The 12,454-nt window shown below is 31.9% G+C and overlaps 1 protein-coding gene across 1 annotated transcript; it reads right to left on the bottom strand.

Annotated features, from left to right (window-relative positions):
- Positions 1 to 281: 281 nt before the first annotated feature.
- LOC143056867 (uncharacterized) lies at positions 282 to 12,380 on the bottom strand. Its single transcript, XM_076230036.1, has 2 exons — positions 12,235 to 12,380; positions 282 to 2,539 (listed from the first exon to the last, which is right to left on the bottom strand). Exon 2 carries the CDS (start codon positions 2,512 to 2,514, stop codon positions 592 to 594), a length of 1,923 nt encoding a protein of 640 aa, XP_076086151.1. The 5' UTR covers positions 2,515 to 2,539; positions 12,235 to 12,380; the 3' UTR covers positions 282 to 591.
- Between the last annotated feature and the right edge of the window lie 74 nt (positions 12,381 to 12,454).

Genomic DNA, 12,454 nt, shown 5'->3' with positions numbered 1-12,454 from the left:
AAAAATGATCTACACTTGTATAAATATTAATATTTATAAGTAATATTCTTATAAATTTGTTCTTTTAAATGAAAATTCACATCAAATATCTCCATTCATTCATCAAATTTTGCTAACTTGATTGAAAATCTGGACCCTAGGTTCTCTGTTTTTTACCATCCAAGATGGCGAAAGACACTCATACCACCTTAAAATATAATCAAGAGATGTCTTGACAATGTATATGTTTATACATATATAATGGCTGTACATTCATGACATTGTAATTTATTTACTTTTTTCATTTTTTTTTCAAATATATATTATATCATTTTTTTTATAATTTCATTGACAAAATTTCTAAATTGATTATATTAAAACTTTAAAAATATGAAAAAGGGGCAATACAGATATTTGCCCCCTCTACAAGCTCTTTCAGCTACATGTAATTATATATAACTGTTATAATATATTTTCACAATGTTACCATATTTCACCTATTTCATTTACATATATATTCTATTAGGTAATAAAACCTTTGCAAAACAAACAGGTACAAAAAAATGTACATGTACCATGTGTTATCACATTGTTAAAAGAGAAAAATATATTTTACAAGGTTGTGGATTCAATTTTTACATCTTCTGTCTGTGTTGCCATGTGGTTATCAGTCCCAAAAGAGAGAGCTGATATAGTTTGTGTTCCCATGTCACCAGTGCCACAGAACTCTTTAATAGACCGTACACCAAACTTAACACTCTCCACACCACTCGCTACTTTGATAGCAGCCGATCCTTTTATGTTGGATAAATATCCAGATCCTGTTTCTTTTAGTGTATTGTAGTGACCTCTGACCTTTTCCATCTTTTTCTCCAGCCTCACTTTAACTTCGTCAAGAGTGTCTTTGATGTTAGGCGACTTGTTCTTGTCACTTGAATCAACACTTGGCGTTGGACACTTACGAGGGGATTCCCTTGGTGTTTGTTCAGTAGGTGAATTAAATGGCGTGTCTGGTGGTTCTGGGCAAAAGTAAAATTCATTGGAAGCACAGGAATCTAGAGTAGATCGTTTGCCATCTTCCAATACATCAATTTCTTCAATGGTATATTTAATATCTTTTTCCTCCGGTACAGATTCAGCACAATTGCAACATCCGCAGCATGAGCAGCAACAACTGCATTTCTGTACGCATAAAGATATTGACCCAATGATGATTCCAGTGACCAATATTACAAAAACACCGCCAGCGCCAATGAAATAACTCATGCCTTTAGTTTCAGCAATAGCATCATGAATACCAACTTCCATCGAGAAATTAGTAGACCCAATCCCATTCAAAGTGACGCATGTGAATTGGCCTGCAAAATAACCTCTCATCACATCAATATAAAGTGAGTCGCCATCTTTCATTTGTACAATGGATTCAAGTCCTAAACTGTATCCTATATAAGACGCAGAAGAGACAGTTGAGATATTGTAGGACTGCAGAATATTTCCCACATTTTCCTGGGCAAAATTGATACCCCATGGGGATTTCCAATAGTTGACTGGTTGAGGAACTCCATAACTTTTGCATTGCAGTAAAACACTTTGACGAGCAAGTATGCTGCTTGAATTTGTGATGAAATAAACCTCAGGTGGAGCACAAGGCATAGTTATATTTTCTAATTCAAGTAAATGGTATTTTCCATTACAAATCAAATCATCTGGATTTCCATATTTAGATGGATTGGCTTTAATTTTATGGATCAATGGTTGCAGTTCACATGAACAATCAAAATTATTTTTGGAGATAATAAATTCGACAACATTGTCAGAAAATTGAGCAACTGCATTAGGAATGGTGGCCAAATCGTTATGAGAAATATTCAGTGTGTGGACTGTTTCTATGCCAACCAACATTGGCATTGTTAAATGGACCAAGTCATTCGAAGTCAGATCTAAAATTCTCAGATTTTTTAATTCCTTAAAAGCGCCAAGTGGAAGATCAGTGATTGCATTCATGCTAAGGTTCAAATACTTCAGATTTTTTAAATTATCAAATAATCTTGAATCAAAAGTGTGCAAGTTATTATGACTTAAATCCAAAGTCACTAATTCAGAAAGACTTGAAAACGTTTCAAAATTCAAAATATCAATGTAGTTATTCATTAGCTTTAAAGTTTTGAGCTTCTTATTTCCTTTGAACGCATTCTTTGGCACTTCAGAAATAACATTGCTACTCAGATCCAAATTCTCTAGCTCTGTAAATTTTTCAAAGTTTATTTTCATCAACACTTCTTCAACTCTCTTAATAGAAAGTGTCTTCAATTGATACATGTGCTTTGTATCTTTCAGTATTGAAAGACTAAAACCATTCTGACAAACAGCCTGACTTAACTGAAAATTGCATGTGCATTCATACGGACATTTAATGTTGACTTCCATCATATCTGGATGCCTCGTTGACGGGATTGGAATGTAAGCACTGGAGCTTAGATGTACAAGTATAAGTAGCATAACATTTATACTCAGCAAGCTTTTCATACCAGCCATCTTTAGCACTAATATCGGCTTCAACCTGCAATAAGAAAACAAATTATTCCAGTTTAGTTTTATCCTTGTATTATTTATTTTTAAACAAATTGAATTTTATACAGCATATTCATCCTACATGTCCTAAGAGATTGATATTCAGCACACTAAAAGTCATCTACTTTTACCTAAATATTATACAATGGCAAAATGTTTGGTCTAAAATTTATCCTGCCGAGATATAGAATAAAACAATAACTTTCTTTTCATCAGTTAATATATGTTCAGGTATGTAGTTTATTGACCTTTAAAAAACAGATATTATGATATTCTCTGAGGCAAAAACAAAACCAGATGCTCCGCAGGGCGCATCTTTATACGACCGCAGAGGTTGAACCCTGAACGGTTGGGGCAAGTATGGACACAACATTCAAGCTAGATTCAGCTCTAAATTAGGATTGTGATTAAATAGTTGACATAGCATAGGTTTCGGACACAGAATGAATGTGGTCTTGTGAACTTAAAATATTTTTTTTGTCTTTGAGCAATTCACTATGCTGTTGAATATTAATCCTCTCAAAAAAACGTTTGAAGAAATTTTCTTTATTTATGAAATCTGAAATGAGAGAAATTTAACCCCCCCCCCCCCATTTTTTTTTTCACATCCCCCTTTCCCTTTTTCCAAAACTGATCTCAATTCTAATTTCTAATGGAGTTTGCAACAATAACTACTCATTTAAATACATCATAAAATATTAAAATGTAACAAAAAGTGCTTGTTATCACTGAATGGTAAAGATTGTTTTAATTTATCAGTTGGTAGCAAAAGTGAATATACATTCTATATTGTATAAAACAATGATTTAAGTTGATTCAACTACTATTCTGGACAAAGAAAGATAACTCCAATCAATTGAAAATTTCTTGCTATTGCACAATATTGTGCAATAAGATATTTCTTGCTATTGCGCAATACTGTGCAATTGAAAATATTTGCTATTGCACAATACTGTGCAATTGAAGATTTCTTGCTATTGCGCAATACAGTGCAATTGAAAAAATTTCTTGCTATTGCACAATACTGTGCAATTGAAGATTTCTTGTTATTGCTGAATACTGTGCAATTGAAAATTTCTTGCTATTGCACAATACTTAATATAATAATTTTGAATCCTGATTTGAACCAACTTGAAAACTGGGCCCATAATCAAAAATCTAAGAACATATTTAGATTCAACATATCAAAAAAGCCCAAGAATTCAATTTTTGTTCAAAATCAAACTTAGTTTAATTTTGAACCCTTTGGACTTTAATGTAGACCAATTTGAAAACGGAACCAAAAAATAAGAATCTACATACACAGTTAGATTTGGCATATCAAAGAACCCCAATTATTCAATTTTTGATGAAATCAAACAAAGTTTAATTTTGGACCCCGATTTGAACCAACTTGATAACTGGGCCAATAATCAAAAATCTAAGTACATTTTTAGATTCAACATATCAAAGAACCCCAGGGATTCAATTTTTGTTAAAATCAAACTTAGTTTAATTTTGGACCCTTTGGACTTTAATGTAGACCAATTTGAAAACGGGACCAAAAAATAAGAATCTACATACACAGTTAGATTTGGCATATCAAAGAACCCAAATTATTCAATTTTTGATGAAATCAAACAAAGTTTAATTTTGGACCCCGATTTGAATCAGCTTGAAAACTGGGCCAATAATCAAAAATCTCAGTTGATTTTTAGATTCAGCATATCAAAGAACCCCAAGGATTCCCAAAATCAATTCCAACCTTCCTTTAATGGTCATTAACCTTGTGTTTAAATTTCCTAGATTTCTATTTACTTATACTAAAGTTACAATGTATGGTGTGAAAACCAAGAAAAATGCTTATTTGGGCCCCTTTTTGGCCCCTAATTCCTAAACTGTGGGGACCTCAACTCCCAAATTCAATCCCAACTTTTCTTTTGTGGTCATAAACCTTGTGTCAAAATTTCATAGATTTCTATTTACTTACACTAAAGTTATGGTGCGAAAACCAAGAAAATGCTTATTTGGGCCCCTTTTGGCCCCTAATTCCTAAACTGTTGGGACCAAAACTTCCAAAATCAATGCCAACCTTCCTTTTGTGGACATAAACATTGTGTTCAAATTTAATAGATTTCTTTTTACTTAAACTAAAGTTATAGTGCAAAAACCAAAAGTATTCGGACAACGACGACGCAGACGACAACGTGATACCAATATATGACCAAAAAATTTTCAATTTTTGCGGTCGTATAAAAATGGCTTCAGGGTTACGACATCTTAGGAAGGTGTCCCAGAAAAAAAATAAAATAGCCTTGTCAAAACTTCCCAAGTTGTTAATGTCTACAGGTGTCATTTTGGTCTCTTGTGGACAGTTGTCTCATTGGCAATCATACCACATCTTCTTTTTTTATATCATAATTATTTGGACTAGTAAAACTGTAGTCCAAATAATAATGACGTCTTGGGTGGCTATCTTAATTTGTTTTCTATGAAGCCTTCCTGGGAATGGCCTTTAGAGACATATAAAATAATTAATAAATCAAGTCCAGAATTCCTACATAATTTAGTAAATATTAAAGAAAATTCATACCACTTCAGGTATAAAGGCATAGCAGATATACCACAGCCTAAAACAACAAGGTATGGTAAGAAAAGCTTTAGTTATGAGGCAGCAAAACTCTGGAACTCCTTACCAAATGAGGCAAGGAGCTTATCAACTTTTGGCCATTTCAAAATTTTTATCTCAAAATGGTGTTTTTCAGAAAAATGTACATGCAGTTTTGTAAATAATGTACTTACTTGCTGCCTCATACATTCATAACTTGATCTCGAAGCCTGCTGTTTGTTCTTTTTATGTTTTATCTTTTTGCAGTTATTTTTATTTTTTATTTAGCTTTTTATTTCTTTTGCTTATGCATTACCTTTGCTATAGCTGCATGCAGTCTTTTGTTTGTGCTTATAGTGTTTAATTTTGCATGTTCTACTCCGATATATATCTTGCTTAGCTTTTATTCTGCATGTGCTATCTATGTATTAATACATGTATGTGCTGTCTGTCTGTATGTTTGTGGTGTATGTGTATCTGATGTTATAACATGTATGTTTTGTTTATTAATATCAGTCGATTTACAGTCAGGGGTACTACTGGTACAAGTAATTTTTATTCACTTGGAGAAGTAAAAAAAAATTTATACTCATATAAGTAAATTTGTAGGGTACTTATACCATGTATACAAGAAAATGTTATTTTTAGGTAAAAAAAATGACTTGTAGTTATGTCCCTTAGACATTCAGATTTTTTTACTTATATGCATGTTAGTGAAAAGGTCATCTTATCTTTATTTCTTAAATTCTTAGGATTTCTTTGCTCTACTAGAATTTTAATTTGTCTGTCCATTGCAGATGCCTTTACTAATCATTTAAGTGTAATTTCATGGACAATGAAAATCCCATTTGTCTGTTATCTTCAGAACACTGGTCATTACAAGCCCCAAAGGAGCAATTTTTGAAGGCTTTGCTCAAATACTTAAGATCTTTGTGCAATCAGTTTCTTTGAAATTTTTTATTAGAGATCAATGTTTCATCTCATTAATTCAACAAATTACCTGGGAACCAGGTGCTCCGCAGGGCGCAGCTTTATACGACCGCAGAGGTCGATCCCTGAACAGTTGGGGCAGGTATGGACAAAACATTTAAGCGTGATACAGTTCTGAATTTGGATTGTGATCAAATTTTTGACATTATATGGGTTTTTTACACAAAACAAATGTCAAGATTTTACAAATCAATTAAAGATTTCTTCTTCAAACTTATTTAAATCTAAAATTAAATAGTTGACACAGCATAGGTTTCTGACACAGAATGAATGTGGTCTAATGAACTTAAAAATTTTTTTGCCTTTGAGCAATTCATTATGCTGTTGAATATTAATCCTGTCAAAAAAATGGTTGAAGAAATTTTCTTTTTATTTATGAAATCTGAAATGAGAACAAGTATGGACACAACTTTTAAGTTTGATACAGCTATAAATGTGGATTGTGATTAAATAGTTGACACAACATAGGTTTATGTCACATTATGAATTTGGTTTAAGAAATGAAAATTAGAATTTAAAGTTTTTAAATTTAATATTAAACTATAATGGTTCAATATCCAAAATGTAAATAGTCATGTCTGGCAAATGTCCAACATACATTATCTAAAAACATTTTAGATAAAATAAGGAAAAAAGCTTCATCAGCAACATTTTATATTGGCAAATTTCCAATGAAGTTATTTACATAAAGTTATTGGCAAAAAAAAATAGAAAATGACATCATAGTCATGTCTGGCAAATTTCCAACATATATTATCAACTACTATTCTATACAAAGAAAGATAACTTCAATTGAAAATTAATTGCTATTGCACAATATTGTGCAATTAGATATTTATTGCTATTGTGCAATACTGTGCAATTGAAAATTTCTTGCTATTGCACAATACTTGATATGGAATCCTGATTTGGACCAACTTGAAAACTGGACCCATAATCAAAAATCAAAGTACATGTTTAGATAAAGCATATCAAATAAGCCCAAGAATTTAATTTTTGTTAAAATCAAACTTAGTTTAATTTTGGACCCTTTGGACCTTAATGTAGACCAATTTGAAAACTGGACCAAAAATTAAGAATCTACATACACAGTTAGATTTGGTATATCAAAAAACCCATTTATTCAATTTTTGATGAAATCAAACAAAGTTTAGTTTTGGACCCCCATCTGGACCAACTTGAAAACTAGGCCAATAATTAAAAATCTAAGTACATTTTTAAATTCAGCATATCAAAGAACCCCAAGGATTCAATTTTTGTTAAAATTAAACTAAGTTTAATTTTGGACCCTTTGGACCTTAATGTAGACAAATTTGAAAACGGGACCAAAAATTAAGAATCTACATACATAGTTAGATTCGGCATATCAAAGAACCCCAATTATTCAATTTTTTATGAAATCACACAAAGTTCAATTTTGGGCCCCTTATTCCTAAACTGTTGGGACCAAAACTCCCAAAATCAAACCCAACCTTCCTTTTATGGTCATAAACCTTGTGTTTAAATTTCATAGATTTCTATTTACTTATACTAAAGTTATGGTGCAAAAACAAAAAATAATGCTTATTTGGGCCCCTTTTTGGCCCCTAATTCATAAACTGTTATTACCTCAACTCAAACCAGATGCTCCGCAGGGCGTAGCTTTATACGACCGCAGAGGTTGAACCCTGAACGGTTAGGGCTAGTATGGACACAACATTCAAGCTGGATTCAGCTCTAAATTTGGATTGTGATTAAATAGTTGACACAGCATAGGTTTCTGACACAGAATGAATGTGTTCTAATGAACTTAAAATTTTTGTTTCTCTTAGAGCAATTCACTATGCTGTTGAATATTAATCCTCTCAAAAAAATGTTTGAAGAAATTTTCTTTTTTATTTATGAAATTTCAAATGAGAAAAATTGAACCCAATTTTTTTAATCACATCCCCCTTTCCCTTATTCCAAAACTAATCTCAATTAAAATTTCTAATGGAGTTTACAACAATAACTACTCATTTAAATACATCATAAAATATTAAGATGTAAAAAAAACTGCTTGTTATCACTGAATGGTAAAGATTATTTTAATTTATCAGTTGGTAGTAAAAAGTGAATATACATTGTATATTGTATATAACAAAGATTTAAGTTGATTCTGGACAAAGAAAGATAACTCCAATTAAAAAAAAATCTTGCTATTGCACAATATTTTGCAATTAGATATTTCTTGCTTACTATTCTGGACAAAGAAAGATAACTCTAATTAAATTTCTTTTTGATATTTCACAATATTGTGCAATTAGATATTTCTTGCCATTGCGCAATACTGTGCAATTGAAAAGACTTGCTATTGCACAATACTTAATATAATAATTTTAGATCCTGATTTGGACCAACTTGAAAACTGGGCCCATAATAAAAAATCTAAGTACATTTTTGAATTCAGCATATCAAAGAACTTCAAGATTTCAATTTTTGTTAAAATCAGACTAAGTTTAATTTTGGACCCTTTGGACTTTAGTGTAGACCAATTTGAAAACAGGACCAAAAATGAAGAATCTACATACACAGTTAGATTTGGTATATCAAAGAACCCCATTTATTCAATTTTTGATGATATCAAACAAAGTTTAATTTTGGACCCCGATTTGGACCAACTTGAAAACTGGGCCAATAATCAAGAATCTAAGTACATTTTTAGATTCAGCATATCAAAGAACCTAACCGATTCATTTTTTGTCAAAATCAAACTAAGTTTAATTTTGGACCCTTTGGACCTTAATGTAGACCAATTTGAAAACGGGACCAAAAGTTAAGAATCTACATACACAGTCATGACAGTTAGATTCAGCATATCAAAGAACCCCAATTATTCAATTTTGATGAAATCAAACAAAAGTTTAATTTTGGACCCTTTGGGCCCCTTATTATGTTGGGACCAAAACTCCCAAAATCAAACCCAACCTTTCTTTTATGGTCATAAACCTTGTGTTTAAATTTCATAGATTTCTATTTACTTATACTAACGTTATGGTGCGAAAACCAAGAAAAATGCTTATTTGGGTCCCTTTTTGGCCCCTAATTCCTAAACTGTTGGGACCTAAACTCCCAAAATCAATACCAACCTTCCTTTTGTAGTCATTAACATTGTGTTTAAATTTCATTGATTTCTATTTACACTGTACTTAAACTAATGTTATTGTGCGAAAACCAAGAATAATGCTTATTTGGGCCCTTTTTTGGCCCCTAATTCCTAAACTGTTGGGACCTAAACTCCCAAAATCAATACCAACCTTCCTTTTGTAGTCATTAACATTGTGTTTAAATTTCATTGATTTCTATTTACTTAAACTAATGTTATTGTGCGAAAACCAAGAAAATGCTTATTTGGGCCCTTTTTGGCCCCTAATTCCTAAACTGTTGAGACCAAAACTCCCAAAATCAATCCCAACCGTTCTTTTGTGGTCATAAACCTTGTGTCAAAATTTCATAGATTTCTATTAAGTTAAACTAAAGTTATAGTGTGAAAACCAAGAAAATGCTTATTTGGGCCCTTTTTGGCCCCTAATTCCTAAAATGTTGGGACCAAAACTCCCAAAATCAATACCAACCTTCCTTTTGTGGTCATAAACCTTGTGTTAAAATTTCATAGATTTCCATTCACTTTTACTAAAGTTAGAGTGCGAAAACTAAAAGTATTCGGACGCCGGACGACGACGACGACGACGCCGCCGACGCCAACGTGATAGCAATATACGGCGAAAATTTTTTCAAAATTTGCGGTCGTATAAAAATCATTACAGGCATGAATTTTTATCTCAAACTTGAGAATTGTGGTGGGATTGCATTTTTTTTTTACTTGTATACATGGTATAAGCATGATACATGTAAGTAAATTTTTAAGAAAATTAAGGGGAGATTATTTAAACATTATAATTTACTTATATAAGTATATTTTTTTTACTTATTCAAGTAAATAAAAATAACTTGTACCAGGGTTGGCAAAAACCCGGGTTTGATGAGTATTGCCCAGCCCAGTGGGAAATACTGGGAAAACCCGGTTTTACTGGGTTTTAGTGGGTAATACTGGGTACTATAAAATATTTGTCTGAATTTTAAAGAGGATTCAGTGATAAACACAAATGCAATACATTTAATAAGATATTTATATTTTGTTTGTTTAGCATTTGTCTAGATTGGCAAACTGTAAATAAAAGCAAATAAATATTTTTTTTTCAAATGAATATAGCTCCTATTAAGAATTAACAATTACATGTATTAAAGAAACATCACATTTAAATAATGTATATATACTGTCACTAATTAATAAGTAATTATTCAGATTAGACATGTTAGAACACAGATTTGTTTATGTAACAATAATCAGTCCTTTCAATTTTATAAGTGTTAATGGCATGACCCTGTAGGGTGTTTATTTAGCAATATGAATGTATAACAATTAAAATTAACAATTCACTTAAACACTGCAATAAAATGCATTTTTCAGATTATTGAAACAATACTTGGTAATTAAAAGGTATCTTTAAATGTGCAAATTTTGTATTCTGCCAATATATAAAATTAATAGAGAAGAGAATGAAATGGAATTTTCTAGAAATGACTGTCAATGGTTATCTGTATAAAAAGTATATATTTAGCTGTTATACTATGAAACTACAACAAGTCTTTACTATTTTGTGTTAAAATAAGCTTAAAAAATTATATTGCCCAGTAATGCCCACTATTACCCATTTCTGGGAGTATTGCCCAGGCCGGGAAAACCCGTTTTTTCCCGACCGGGAATTCCAGGGTGGGTAATACTTTGCCAACCCTGACTTGTACAAGTAGTACCCCTGACTGGTTTTAAGAGCTCTTAAGAGCTCATGTCCATTGTTATTATGTATATATGTAGGACTCTAAAGTGCGATGGGGACGCTAAAGTACAATGGTCTCGCTAAAGTGCGATGGTATACGCTCAAGTACGATGATCTCGCTAAAGTGCGATGGTATACGCTAAAGTGCAATGGTCCGCAAAAGTATAGACGTTAGAAACGTAGTTGGATTATGACGTTAACAGTCGTTTATACAAACTAAATATGAATATGCCGGAAGATAGATGAGCAATATTTTGAGTAACAATTTTTACATCAAATGTCCATTACTTACTAGTAATTGATTTAATTTAACCGTGTTCTTTGTCGGCTGAATCACAATGTATATTTTTTTCGAGTGTTTTTTTAATTTTCAATGACAAATGTAAAATAGGTTGTAACATTACATGTAGTGTGAACAGCAATCTACACCAATTATCCAAATATTCAATATGCTTCAAATTGTTAAAAATTCATTTTACATGAAAAATAATATTTTGCAAAACATAAATTACCTTAATAGCAATTAGAACATGGTCGGACTTGTTAATTTAGAAACAATCACTTCAGCCTACCGGTAAATTGTAAAGCCTATCACATATGTTAAACCTTAGCATATTAGCTTTTACAAAAAGACTTTTTGAACCTCGATGTTTTAATCTTCGAATTTTACCATTTGGATCATTGCACTTTAGTGTGATACATCATCGTACTTTACCGAACAAACAACCATCGTACTTTAGCGTGAGACACCATCGTACTTTAGCGAACAAAGGACCATCGCACTTTAGCGTGAGACACCGTCGTACTTTAGCATACACCATCGCACTTTAGCGTGACCATCGCACTTTAGAGTCCTACATAAATATGCAACCCGACTTTAAATAAAGATTACTTTACTTTACTTTACTTTCAAGAAGTCATAATTATTTGGACTACAGAAACTCCAGTGTGTGCATATTTTGCTCTCTAGGCTCTATCATCTACAATGTATGCTGATTAAAAAGAACACACATCCAAATGCAGGTTACGTATTTTTTTTTGTCTGAAACATAAATGCATAACTTTTATTTATCTAGCTCTAGTCATGCCTAAATAACTTCACCAGTTTGTCTATATTCAGTGGAGATTGTGTAATGTAAAAACACGGCCATAAATCTACTCGTCATGTCAGCTGTTTGTTCTTTAGAAAAAAATTGTGAACCTAAGGTGAGTTCTTTATGGAGTCTAAACTTGTGACAATAAGTTCTGTACCTGTAGCAAGCTTTTATCTAATGCTTCATTTAGTTAGTTTGATACTCCAATTCCTTCATTCAGGTGTAATATGGTCTATATTTTACTTCTTATAAGGAAATCTTCAGGAATTTTCGTCTTTGTTTTGGCTCGTGTAAGAAAACATCACTTCCGTATGAACAAATCTGGTCTAGAAATGAGCAGATTCCGGAAATATAGTCTCTTCGCAAAATTATTTTAT

The sequence above is a fragment of the Mytilus galloprovincialis genome, chromosome 13 (genome assembly GCF_965363235.1).
Source record: "Mytilus galloprovincialis chromosome 13, xbMytGall1.hap1.1, whole genome shotgun sequence".
In the NCBI taxonomy this organism is placed as follows: Eukaryota; Metazoa; Mollusca; class Bivalvia; order Mytilida; family Mytilidae; genus Mytilus; species Mytilus galloprovincialis.
This window is presented reverse-complemented; position numbering and strand designations above follow the sequence as displayed.

Bases quoted from the DNA above. Each gene is read 5' to 3' on its own strand.
- LOC143056867 (XM_076230036.1), bottom strand. From the start codon at position 2,514: ATGGCTGGTATGAAAAGCTTGCTGAGTATAAATGTTATGCTACTTATA.